The sequence below is a fragment of the Mesocricetus auratus genome, unplaced genomic scaffold (genome assembly GCF_017639785.1).
Source record: "Mesocricetus auratus isolate SY011 unplaced genomic scaffold, BCM_Maur_2.0 Super-Scaffold_100010, whole genome shotgun sequence".
NCBI classification, from domain to species: Eukaryota; Metazoa; Chordata; class Mammalia; order Rodentia; family Cricetidae; genus Mesocricetus; species Mesocricetus auratus.
This window is the reverse complement of record NW_024429194.1, coordinates 84549941-84563450: the sequence shown is the minus strand read 5'-3', so window position 1 is coordinate 84563450 and position 13510 is coordinate 84549941. Positions and strand designations below refer to the sequence as shown.

At 51.5% G+C, this 13510-nt stretch overlaps 2 protein-coding genes across 4 annotated transcripts in view; both read left to right on the top strand.

The window, feature by feature from the left end:
* The window catches only part of Cacna1i (calcium voltage-gated channel subunit alpha1 I), a 110873-nt gene that overhangs the window by 19892 nt on the left and 77471 nt on the right, over positions 1-13510 (top strand). For all 3 annotated transcript variants that reach the window (XM_040754106.1, XM_005067001.4, XM_040754107.1), the window contains exons 3-4: positions 11378-11489; positions 12272-12405. In XM_040754106.1, the coding sequence (XP_040610040.1) occupies positions 11378-11489; positions 12272-12405 (246 nt within the window). The remainder of the gene's footprint in view (positions 1-11377; positions 11490-12271; positions 12406-13510) is intronic.
* On the top strand, positions 2614-2899 carry LOC121142935 (60S ribosomal protein L39-like). Its single transcript, XM_040754108.1, has one exon. The coding sequence runs from the start codon at positions 2629-2631 to the stop codon at positions 2776-2778; it is 150 nt and encodes a 49-aa protein (XP_040610042.1). The 5' UTR covers positions 2614-2628; the 3' UTR covers positions 2779-2899.

Here is a 13510-nt window from a genome sequence, read left to right as displayed (position 1 = left end):
CTGGTCACTGTGTCCCTCTGGGGCAGAAGTTTATCTAGGTATGAGGCTGAAGTGGGAGAGGTTCCCAGACCTGGCCCTGATCACTGCTGGCTGCTGTGATGAGGCCTGGCTCAGGTCTGTGCTCTGCAGGGTGGAAGCATGGTGATCTTGGGGCTGAGTCACCCTTTCCCTGGGTGTCAGTTTCCTGACCCATGCAGTTGGGAGCTGGAGGTTGCTGTCATGTTGATTTTGTCCCCAAGGGACACTGGCAATGTCTAGAGGCAAACCTCCTCCCATGCATGGGACAGCCCATTCAGAGAACTGCCTGCACCCAAAGTCACTGGGGCTGAGGGTGGGAGCCCCAGGTCTGGGCAAGGACAGGGCCAGTGGGAGCTGGGTCTGGGAGAGTCTGAGAGTGGGTCTCATGCAGGTGGGAGGGTGGAGCTGAGTCCTGAGCAAAGGGCTTCCTATACCATCCAGGCCTCATGCACCGCTGGAACTGCCATTGCCTTCAGTGTAATGTGTCCAGCACCTTCCAGGAACCCGCTTGTCCACTTGTCCTCTGTCCACACATCTACCCATTAGTCCATTATCTGTCCACTTAACCATTCCTCATCTACCCATCCATCCACCCATCCACCCATCCATCCATCCACCCACCTCTACCAACCATCTACCTACCCATCTACCATGATTCACATACCCATTCACCTACTTATTACCCCACTCACTTATCTACCTACCCACCCACCTATCCCTCTATCATCAATCCATCTGCTTACTCATCCACCCCACTGACATTTATCCACCTAACATCTGTAGTGACTTACCCATTCATTCACTCATCCATCCACCTATCCATCCTTCCACTCACCCACCCATCATCCATCCATTCACCTACTCATCCAACCACAGGTCGGTCCACCCATCCACCCATCCATCCATCCATTCATCCACCCACCCACCCATCCATCCATCCATCCACCCACCCACCCACCCATCCATCCACCCATCCATCCATCCACCCACTCACCTGTCTTCTGTCTCTCCATTCATTCATGCTCTCCCCCACATCTTCCCACAGACCCTCACATTTGTGCATCTTTTATTTGTCTTCTAACCATCTCTCACCTGTCCTCCATGAGGAGGCCCCCCCTACCTTCTGTCCATACATGCATCAGCACCTCCACTCATCTGTTGGTTCATATTTGGCAAATTGGCCATCCCATCCCCATTTTTAACGCCTCCTGTCATTTGTTCTGTGCCAAGACAAGCCTGTGTTGGGCACTGTTATTTCCATGAAGCCTTTTCAGGAAGCCTTTGATATGCAATGCATATTCCCCCCTTTTGCTAATTAGAGAATTATTGTGTTCTAGCTCCATATTCCACGCATGCACACCTCTTCTCCAGGCCTTGACCCACATCCCTGTACAGGATAGATATGTGGCAAGGGTTTTGATGGAGTGCCACTCAATGGGCAAAGGCGAAGTGGTAGAGATTGTATGGACAGTGGTGAGGCTGGATGGTGGTGAAGACAAATGGCCTTGAGTGCCAAGCGAGGGTTCAGGGCTAAGAAGCAGAGGCTGGAGGTGGTGTGGTGTAGGGCATCCACACTTTTGGTTTTGGAAGAGCTCCTGGGCTACATGCGCAAGATTCATCCTAGAAGGTAAGGCCGAAGGACAGGACCGTTCAGAAACTCCTAAGCTGCCTGCTTAGGGATATGGGGTGTGAGGAGTAGGTGGGGAGGATGGTCTGGTGGTGAAATGGACGTATCTCCAAGGAAGTTGTGGTGGTCAGAGGAGTGGGTGGTGAGAAGTGAAATGGACAGGTTGCTAGGGTGGACGGAGGCTTTGGAGGGCTGTGGCTAGGTGGCTAGGGTGGAAGGAAACTCCAGGGGCTGTGGACCACTTCCAAGGCTGGCGGCAGGGTAGAAATGCACAGGGATGTGTTGTGGACTGAGGAGAGTGTGTCATGTCCCCTTTCATGTATGACCAATTTGGGGTTGGTGCAAAATTGGGGGTGGGGCTCTAGAGTGGCTGCAAGTGAGTCCAGTCTTGGAACAACTTTGGAGTCTGATCATCCCATGGAAGGCTGTCAGCAGTGGGTCAGGGAGAGGAGAGACGGGACCCCAGGGCTGGCACCTGGGACCCAGTGTTGGAAGATGGAGTCCAGGAAGTGTGAGGACCAGCCTGGGACTTGGGGTGACTCCTCTGGCCTGGGGAGTTCCTAGGACAGATGTCACATGCTGGGGCTCATGAGCTCTTATGGGGACAAGTTGAATTTCATGGCTCAAAGTCAACCAGGTTTATTTAGAGAGTTCTAGGATAGCCAGGGCTACAGAGAGAGGTCCTGTCCCAGAAACAAAACAAAAACAGAAAACAAAACAAAACAAAAATCCTTAAAAGTCTGAGGCTGGAGTTGGAGAGATGGCTCAGCAGTTAAGAGCACTGGCTGCTCTTCCAGAGGTTCTGAGTTCAATTCCCAGTAACCACATGGTGGCTCACAACCATCTGTAATGAGATCTGGTGCCCTCTTCTGATATGCAGGCAGAACACTGTATACATAATAAATAAATAAATAAAAAAGTCTGAGGTCTTCTTCGCCTTCCCTTCGCCATCGTGCAGTGTATGCCTGAGTCGACTTCTCACCATGTCTTCTCACAAGACTCTCAGAATCAAGCTGGCCAAGAAACAAAAGCAAAATCGTCCTATTCCTCAGTGGATTCGGATGAAAACCGGTAACAAAATCAGGTACAACTCCAAGAGAAGACACTGGAGGAGAACCAAGCTGGGCCTGTAAGGATTCACACAATCAATGGCAAGAATTGAGAGTTTGCACTGAATCGTGGTCAACGCAAGCAATGCTACCAGATGACGCTTAACATTTTTGACCTGGAGATTTGGTCATATTTAAGTTGGGAATGATTTGTCCAGTAATAAAAAATATAGAGCCTTTCAAAAAAAAAGTCTGAGGTCAACTCGATCTATTGAGTAAGACCCTGTTATACAATATATGTGTATAATTTTAATATTTTAAATAACTATTTTAGTATAACAGGTTCCCTTTCGTTTTAAAAATTTTAATGTGCATTGGTGTTTTGCCTGAATTTATGTCAGTGTGAGGGTGTCAGAAACCCTGTAACTGAAGTTACAGACACAGGTGTGAGCTGCCATTTGGGTGCTGAGAATTGAATCCAGATCCTTTGGAAGAACAGCCAGTGCTTCCTTCCAGCCCTATGGGCTCCCTTTCTATTCCCAAGTTTTAAGAAAATTTACACTAAAAATTGTTCTGGCTGGTGAGATGGTTTAACCTGTGAAGTTCCTTGCTGCTAAACTTGGCAACCCATGTTCAATTCTTAGGACCCACATTGGTGGAAGGAGAGAATAGGCTCCCATAGGTTGTCCTCTGACCTCCACCCATACGCCATGCCACACACATATGAATAAATAAATAAAAGAATAAAATCCATTATTTATGCATCTAAGATAGAAAGGATGAAGAGCCTGTGTTCTCAAAGAAGAGGGGCTGACCAAGCGCAGTGTTTATGGCTGGGAGTGAGGGAGAGGAGGTTGTGGGTGTACTGTGTGTACGCGCGTGCGCATGCGTGTGTGTGTGTGTGTGTGTGTGTTCACATGCGTGTGTGCGTGTGTTTCTGTGGGAACACACAGGTGAACATGAACAGGTGTGTCTTCTGGGGAAGGTGTGGTAAAGGACATGTTCCTGGAGAAGTGTTGTCATCTCTGCCCTCTGTCTCTACTGGGTCTCTGGCATCAGAGATCAAATGTCCTTCACTCTGGTTTCTAGGCAGCAGGCACAGAGGGAGGCCTCGGTGGAGGAGTGTTGCAAGAATAGTGAGCAATGGATGTTGAGTAAGGAGTAGTAGATGTGAAAACTGAGCGGAGAGGGCCTTCACGATGGGAGGCTGGATGACAATCCCCTCCCCAGCCTCCCTGGTGCCTCCAAGCAAAGGGAGTCTTACCTGCAGTCATCCTGTGTGGCTGTCCTGGGGAAGACTTCCGAATTTGCAGGATGGGGTGGTCATGTTCTGCCACGAGGAGCACAGGGTGGCTGGGATGAGGTGCCCCAGTCTGGTCAACAGTGTTAGTGGGTTGTCTTAGCAGATGTGTTTGCATCTGGCTGCTGAAAGGGCATGAGGAGCTCTGTAGGTGTTTCTTTGAGGTGGGCTCCTGAGGCCATGTCTGTCCCTGAACGACTGCGGCCCTGGTGACTGCCCCACCCGCTCTTCCCCCGTGCCCAAGAGGTATGTCTGGCAAGTCTTCTTGGCCAGAACCTCTTTCCTGTGGGCCACCCACCCTAGGTTCTCCCCCAGGCTGGCGTCTTTATCTGTTTGCTGTTGCCTCCCTCACTCTGGCTGTCTGTGCCAGGCATCATAGCTTACTGGACATATGGGAATCAGAGACTGGACACGCCCACTGAGTTCTCATGTGGTGGGGACTCTGAAAGGGACTGGGAACAGGAAGGGAGAGAGGCAAAAGAGGGAGAGGAGGGGGTGGACTTGTCCCTTGTCATAATTTTAAGGGACGTTAGGGCTTGTAAGCAGAGACAGCAAGGCTTGTGTGTCTGTCCTTCAGGACACTTCCTGTCACTGGGGAACTTGTCTGTATGCCGGTTCACTTCCTGGAGCAGCTTTCTGCCCAGCTCAGCTGCTGTGCCGTTTGGGGCCAGCTGTACGGTCTCTAGACCTTCTTCTCTGTGGCTGGAAAGTGAGTGTAGTAATCTCTGCTGTGCCTGTCTCTCTGGGGTGTGATGGGAATGGTGAGGCAGAGCAGATCTACAACCACATATCAGAAGATGGATCACATGGAGTCCCATCCTAGCTAGGGCTTTTGTTAGCCATGACTGCAGGTAAGTCACTGAGCAGGGGTGCAGGGGCTGCTGGGAAAATCCCATTGGAGGCCAGAGCCAGTGGACACTCTGGCATGTTGCTTGTGTGTTTTACTTATTTAGTTTTGAATCAGGGTTTTATATAGCCCTGTCTGGCCTCAAACTCACTATGTAGCCAATGATGAGCTTCCTTCTGGTCTTCGCCCTGTTAGGATTACTGGGATATATACATATATCCATCCATCCATCCATCCATCCATACATATATATATATATGCTGAGGATTGAATCCAGGGCTTCCTGTATGCTAAGCAACCACCCTGGTGTCTGAACCACACACACTCCACCCCACATCTACCACCAGATTTTTAAAAGATTTATTTATTTTTATTTTGTATGTATGAGTGTTTGTCTGCACGTATGTCTGTGTACCACATGCATGACTGGTGTCCACACAAGCCAGAAGAGGGCATTGGATCCCCTGAGACTGGAGTTACAGATGGCTGTGAACTTTGTGTGGGATCTGGGAACAGAACCCAGGTCCTCTGGAAGAGCAGCCAGTGCTCTTAATCATTCCAGCGTGCTCTCTCTCTCTCTCTCTCTCTCTCTCTCTCTCTCTCTCTCTCTCTCTCTCTCTCTCTCTCTCTCTCTCTCTCTCCCCCCCTCCCTCCCTCCCTCCCTCCCTCTCTCCCTCCCTCCCTCTCTCTCTCTCTCTCTTCCTTCCTTTTTTTTGAGATCCCCCTGCTTTAGCTTCCTGAGGGCTAGGGTTGCAGGTGTGTGTCACCCCCTCCCAGCTTCTGTTTTTGCTTTTCAATGATGTAAACCACACAGGTGAGCTCACACATCTTAGGATCCAGACAGTTCCCTCCAGTTTGACTTCTGCGCCCTCCACTCAGTTTGAGACCATCCGCAGTCTTTGGAAGTGACTTGGTGCCCTTCTGTGGTGATTTCCCCACCCTGCTACGGTTCTGCCTGCTTTTGCCTGATTTTAGTCTTCCCAGACCTGTGCTCAGATGATCTCTCTGTGTGTCTTCATCACTCAACAGAGATTCCTCCATTCTATTGTATATATTGGTTACTCATTGTTCTTCTTGGCTGTATAGTATACCACCATAGACTTATCCAACAGAGTTTCTCAATCTTGACATTGTTGGCCATTTGGGTCTACTGATTCTTTGTGACAGGGGCTGTCCTGTGTAATGCATATGTTTGATAGCATTCCTGGTCTCTACTAGATGCCAGGGCTTGCCTCCCCCAACCCCAGCTTGAGTCTGTGTTCAGCTTTAGTAGGCATCATTAAACAACTCTCCAAAATGACCATTGTCCATAAAGATTAGTTGAGTAGATGAATAAATGAATGAATGAATGAGTGACTGCATAGCCTTAATTCCCAGGCATTCAAACATGGTGGCCACTGTCCTTGTGACAAGCCCAATGTGGCCACATGTCAGGAATGGGCTGGCATCAGGACCACATTGTGGGGACCTCCAGGGAATGGACTGAACTTCCTTTGCCTTACTACACCGATGCATATGAGGTATACAGCAGGCGCTACATAGATGCTTGGGGACCTGGCTTCAGGGAAACAGAACTGGCTCAAGACCTGGGCTGTGTAGAGCAGGCCTCTGAGGTCCGGGGCATGAACTCTCCACTATTCCGGAGACAGACTGAGGGGCTTTGACAGAGAGACCACCTTTCGTGCCTGCCCCGGCCCCTTCCTCCACTTTGGCAGCTGTCAGCCAAAGGGCTTGTAAAGACACCTTCAGCGTCCACTCAAGGTCATAGAAAGCCATGAGCAGAGGACATCCAGCTGGGATCTCTCTCCCCTCTGCTGTCCGAGAGGGTCCTCCTACTGCCCCTGCTGTGCTGGCTCTGCACACTAGGAGGGACCTCTTGGCTCCTTGCTGCACATGCTGACATCCCAGATTTGTTTAAGATAGGATCTATATAGCCCAGGCTGGCCCCAAACTCACACACATCCTGCAGGATCACAAGCCTACTCCTGCACTCCTGGCTTGATGTTTGGCTAGAAAGTTCATTAGCAAATGCTGTTGGTCACCCGGGAGGCATTTGTAATCATCAGGCATTCACTAGGCACCTGGTATACAGCAGGTACTCCATTATGTCCTCATTAATTCTCTTCGAGGCCTTGAGGACGAGTGGGGATGGCTGGTAAGCGTCCAGGCTTCTGTAGGGTTCCCTTAAAGTCTGTCTGCTACTGGGGCTGAGGGTTGGAAGGTCCCTGCCCGTGACAAGGGTGTTTGAGCCACCAAGGAAACTGCATTGATCTGATAGACATCGATCTGTTCTGCAGGCTCCTCAGGGGTGGTTGTCACCCGCTCTGGGGCTGCTTAGGATGGCAGGTTGTGCTTGGACAGGTGGGGAAGCTCAGGGCTGGTGGGTTTGTAAGACTGTTGTGACTCAGGGATCCCCAGAGGTCAAGGGCTGTGAGTATTGCTTCTGTAGTGGCTCTTGTGTGCTGGCCAAGTCTCTGTTTCCATTACCTATTCACGCAGCGGGGCCTTGGATTGCATGCTGTCTCACCATTGAAGGTGCTGCTCTGCTGTTTTCCAACAGGACTGAGACCCCTAGACAAAGAAGGCAGGATGGTAGGGTCCCCATTGCACATCCTTAGATGCCAGTCTAGGGCTTTGTTTCTAACTGTGAGAAGCAATGGGGAGCTATTGATTACTCCATTCTCGTATGGAGACAACATTCAAACCCCACCTGTACTATTACCCAGAATTCCTGTTCTGCCCTCTTGTGGGGTTTCCATCTTTCCTTTCATTTCCCCAGAACTCAGCTTGCTTGAGCTCTAGGTTCCTTGGTGCATATGACTAATGGTGGGAAAGTAGATACTGGATCAGGCCATCAATCTGTCCAACCTGGAAGCCTCCATGCCATGCTCAGGGTAGCTGAGCTACCAAGAAAGCAGTTAGCACTTGGAGTTGCTCAGCCTGAGCTTCGGTGGGACTTTGGAGACACACTGGCCCTCTAGACCCATTTCCTTGTCTCTTTCTGATGGACTGTGTGTGGCAGTTAAGGCTGTGTCCCTAAGGTGCCTGGCATGAAGCATGCCTAGTGACTGCCAAGTTCATCACCGTGGTGTGTGTTAGACTGGGTGGGCGGAAGGCTGGGCAGCAGCTGGGAGGGAGAAAGGTAGAAGCCTTTGGAATGGGCGGAGGATGAGTGAGATGGGGAAGGGTGGGCAGTGGTTTGCCTCAGAGGGACGGTAATGGCATGCGGTGGGGATGCTCACAGGTAGCAAGAGGCTTAGAGTGTCCCGAGGCCAGCAGGAGATTCAGCCTTTGCACTCATTGAGATCCGAATCCAGGAGTCTGTGGGTATCAGGTTAAGGGGGCGATGGGGAGCCATGGAAGACTTCAGAACAAGAGAGAGATAGACGTGCATAGATTAATATGGAGGGGACAAGAAAATATAGGCATAGCTGTACATGGAGTGCTGTCTCTGCAGCTGGCTACTTGAAGTAAATCTCCTCTCCCCTCCTCACCAAGACAGGACCTCATGGAGGCTAAACTGGCTTTAGACTCATAATGTAGCTAAGGGTGACCTTCAACTCCTTATCCTCCTGCCTCTGCCTCCTGAGTACTGCTGGGGCTACAGGGATTGGCTACCATGCTACCGTGGTTGACTTTATGTGGTTCTTGGGATGGAACCCAGGCCCATGTATACACTAGCGAAACACTTACCAACTACCCTGCATTTCTAGCTCTAACCCACTTTTGCTTGTTTTGGTTTAAGTTTTGTAGCTCTAGCTGGCCTTGAACCTCCTGCCTTAGCCTCCCGAGTACTGACATTACAGGCATGAACCTCTACACCTGGCTAAATCTGTTCCCCTTTGTATCTCACTTAATTTCTTCCTTTCTATGTGGGCTTCCCAAAGAGTCTGAGGATTCAGTGCCTGGCATCACATGGGGCCCACTGGAGAGGCAGGGCCAGAGCCAGGAGAGGCTGGTACTGGGTCAGGGATGTGCTGTGGGCTCAGGGAGGCAGAGGCAGCATTGCAGGGACAGCATGACACATGACTGGGAGGGGACATTGACCGGGGAGCCCAGCAGGCCTGGTGTAGACAGATCCCAGCCATTTGACCCAGGAGAGGCCTTGAGTTTCCCCATCTGTAAATGGGCCTGCCAGGTGCACTTGGGCTTGGGTCTCCAGGAAGGAAGAAACTGGGATATGAGAGGGAGGTGGGGTGTGTGTGGGGATCAAGGGTAATGGGGATGCTCGCTGGTAATTAGAACGTTTGAACTTCAAAAAAGTTAATTAATGATGAAGCTGCTGCTGGAGCCATGCTCGGGCTCAAAGGGGGCCTGGCAGCGACTGAAATTAATTACAGGCTGTGGTGGGAGAGTGGCAGTCAGGCCGGGGACAGGAAGGAGCAGGGCAGGGATGGAGGCCATGGAAGGTAGCTTTCAAGGTGAGCAGGATCTGGGGACCAGAGGGGGCTATTGCCATGGAAACTAGGTCAGCTCTCTTAGCAGGCAGGAGGGGCCCAGTCCACTGTGGTCAGTATCTGGCTGTTGTGGGCTGGCGTGGCTTTATGGTGCTATAAATTGGGTTGAGCTGTGTGGCCAGGGCCCCGAGAGCTCATGTATTCATGCAGGAAGCCTTGGTTGAGCATCTACATGCTGTTACGGTTTGAACTGAGAGTGTGAATCCCAGCCACCCAAACTTTGTTCTAGAAGTGGGCAGGGATAATGAGCATCATCTCCGTGGTCTAGAAACGAGAGAGATGTCAAGCTGGAGGACTGTTGGGGAGGGGCTTCTGGGGTTGAAGAGGTAGGTAGGACTCCTTGCAGACAGTACCTGTAAAGGGTTAGCCCTGGAGAGTCTTGGGAAGTGTCTCCCAGTGGAAGGGACATTTCTTGCAAAGGTCCTGAGGTGGCATGTGCCTCAGACCAGACAGAGCAAGCAGGACGCCCCAGGCTGGAGGGAGGCTGTCAGGGGAAGGAGAGGAAGGTAGAGTCTTGCTGGCCAGCTTTGGGAAGGGCTTCTGAATTTACATCAGAAGAAGCTGGGAGCCATAGCAGGGCTCTGAGCAGAGGAGGAAACATCTCCCTGAATGTTTTATTTGTTTATTTGTTTTCTGAGACAGGGTTTCTCTATGTAGCCCCGGCCATCCTGGAACACTTTCTGTAGACCAGGCTGGCCTTCAACTCAGAAATTCACCTGCCTCTGTCTCCTAAGTTCTGGGATTAAAGACACGTGCTGGCCTCCCTGATGTTTTTAACGGCTCACTGATGCCGTTACAGAAGAGGGGTCAGGACAGCCACTATGGACCTGTGAGGTGCTCCAGGACTCCAGTAAGGAACCTCTGGGAGCTTGGAGATGGGAAGGGGTTTGCTTAAGACCCCAAAGCCACTATATTCTGCGACTGGAATTCACATACAGGCACTGGTCTCTGATGATGCTGGGTGCTCTGACAACACATAGCCTAGTCACTCTGTACCCAGATGCTAAGTGATGAGGTCAAGGATAGGAGACAGCTGGTGCAGACAGCTGGTGTTAGGGGCTGTCAGCTCCCTCCTAGTAGATGAGAAACACTTCCGGGTCAGTCATCACCTTCAAGGGAAGTCAGGCTCCTCCATCTGGAAGTTCATCCCCGAGTCTGACTTCAGTATTTATGCTGTGTGTGGTTTAACTTCATTTTGCCATGCTGTACTTTCATTTTACCATGGCGAACTTTCTTGGGTACAGATCTCTGTAGGCCCCAGGGCTTGGGCAAAAGGGGGGAGGCCATTGGGGGAGCAGACTCTAGCTCTCTCAGCTGTATCACGGCAACTGGGGGGCTGTGAGGGACACAGCCGAGAGGCCTCTTTGAGTTTTGAGCTCCCTGGTGAGGCAGATTGAGATAGGCAGAAGTGGATGGGGTCAGTTGTGGCCTGAGAGTGGTTGTTAGCAGGGGGAAGGCGCACTTAGGAAGCTCTCCTCTGTCTGGGCTGTAGGATGCCTTATCCTGCTGGTGGCTCATGGCAGAGTGAAGAACAGATCTTAGGTTCTCTGGCTCCAGGCAGCACCTGGGGAGGCCGACTCTCTGGGTAGGGATGACCTGGGAGCCTCAGCCAGAGGCTGACTGTGACTTTCAGCCACAGAGATGGGCAGGCTGGGAGAACGTGTCCAGGAGGACTCGGAAAGGCAGTAGAGCCCTTGAACTGGAAGCCTGAGGCCTCTGCAGAGGGAGGGTTGGGCGATGGGAGAAGGAGGGAGTCAGAGAAGGACTTAGGTATCAGAGCTGCTGGAGCTAAGTACCTTTCTGGGAGTCACTCCTTCCTGGGTGGAACCAGGAGCCTCCTCCAGTGGACGCTTTGGTGGTTTTGGTTTGGTTCCTTGCAGGGTGTGGCCTTAGTCTTACTGCTGTGGTGGGGCAGGGCCAGCTGTACAGTCTTTGAGAACCTGGACCTGGGCCATTGGGGGGGGGTCACAGGGTGGGAGAGAAGCAGAAACGGTCCGTGTGTCTGTTCCTGCGGTGTCGCATTCAGGAGTGTAGCGCCCTAAGCCACGCTGCCGCCAGCTCATCCTTGACTCCATGTACGTGGTTCGAGTGTGTAAGCATGTTGGTCATCCTGCTCAACTGTGTGACCCTGGGCATGTACCAGCCATGTGACGACATGGAGTGCCTGTCGGACCGCTGCAAGATCCTACAGGTGAGCCTCTCGGTGGTCCCCTTCCCCCTCCCCCAACCTCAGGGCTCTACCCGGGTGCATCTCCCCACCTCTCCTGCATAATTGCCCCATCCCCCACCAGCTTCCTTTGGTTTCCCAGCCGAGGCTCCTCCCCTTACCCCATCCACACCAGTGAAATGCAGAGACTGACACTTCTCTGCCCATGGCCTTCCTTGGCTCCCTAGTACCCCTGCCCCATGTCTGTTAGGAGTGTCCTCTTGAATTTCTCCTGTTCTTACTCCTCAGGTCCTGGGTGGGCCCTGATGTGTCCAGTGCACGGGTTTGGGCAGGGTGCGAAGAACTGTAGAACGGGGCTGAGGGGCTGCACCCATTTTACAGAAGTAGGATATTTGAGGCCCATCCCTGGGAGCCGGACCTGAGTCTCATTTTAATCCTGGCATGTAGTTTCGGTGTAACCTGGGCGAGTTGCTTGACTGCTCTGAGTCTTGCTTCCTTCCTTGTAAAGTGGGCTACCTAATGTGTGCCGTTGTGAGAAAGCGGAGAGAATGTGATTCCACTGTCTGCTTGACAGTTAGTAGAGACAGCGAGGGAGAGCCTGGTGCTCAGCCCTGGTCCTTGTCATTGCTAAAGCAGTGAACAGAATGTGCTGTACAACCTTGGGCAGTTCATCCCTGGTCTGTGAAGTGGCTGAGTGACCAGGGCCTCTGAGGTTCTCTTCCTGTCCCACCTCTGACCTCACAGTGGCTCCGACTCCCACCCTTAGAGTTCACTCTGCCCTGTGCTGTCTTCTTCCTGCCCCACAGGTCTTTGATGACTTCATCTTCATCTTCTTCGCCATGGAGATGGTGCTTAAGATGGTGGCCCTGGGCATTTTTGGCAAGAAGTGCTACCTCGGGGACACATGGAACCGCCTGGATTTCTTCATTGTTATGGCAGGGTAGGTAAACGACTTGTTTTTGATGCGTGCCAGCTACCCTGTAGCTAACTCAGGGGCTTCTGGGAGATGATGGTGATGCTGTGTGAGAATGCAGGGCCTCTGGCCCCGGGGGCAGGAGAAATGGTACTCTCCGGGGACAGGCCTAGACAGACAGCCGTCCGGTGTTTTAGCCACTGTCAGCGTCTGTTCTTCCAGATGGGCCGTGTAGACTGTTTTGTGCTGATTAACTGAATGCCTTTGAGAAAGTTACCTAACCTTGTGAAGCCTCCATTTCCCCATCTGTAAAAAAGGAGTAAAGAAATTCGCCTGGTCCAAATGCACATCAAGAAGTGTCGGCTGCCAGCGGCACCGCCACCGCCGCCACTCTCATAACCATCACCATTCTTACCATTATCATCATTGTCGCTGTTGTCACCACCACCGTCACCGTGTTACTATTACCATTCATCGTCACCACACCATAACCATTATTACCGTTACCACTGCCAACATCACCGTCATTATGATTGCTACCATGATCGTCACCACCATCACCATTTTCACCATCATGACGATAGCTGTCTTCATCATCACATTTTCACCAGAGTCCATCATCATCATCATCATCATCATAACCATCACCACGGTCATCTCCACAGCTATCGTCACCAACACTATCGTCACCATCATCGTCACCATCACATCGTTACTATCAACCTTTACCAACACCATCATCATCATCGTCATCATCACCAAGTAGCTATCATCACGGTCGGCTTCACCATTACTGTTATTATGGTCACTCAGCAAGTCAGAAATGGAGAACGGACTTAGGCGTCATCTAACCCTATTTCTGATCACTTCTAATACAGCATGAATGGCTTTAGTGGGAGGACCACTTAACCGGGGAATTTAAGACCCGCCTGGGTCATAGAACAAGACTTGATGAGAGAAAGAAAGAAGCCTGCTCGTCAGCCAGAGATGCAGAAGGCTGTGTTGAGTGTGGGTGCTGCCCTGGAGGCCAGGTGATGGGGAGAGGAGGCTATATCCAGGTCAGTCCTGCCAGGCTGACTGCCTAGGACAGTATCAAGCAGCTCTGCTGTGGTAGAGTCTGCCCTCAGTTGAA

Excerpts from the sequence above, each read along its gene's own strand:
- LOC121142935 (XM_040754108.1), top strand. The coding sequence starts at position 2,629 with ATGTCTTCTCACAAGACTCTCAGAATCAAGCTGGCCAAGAAACAAAAG.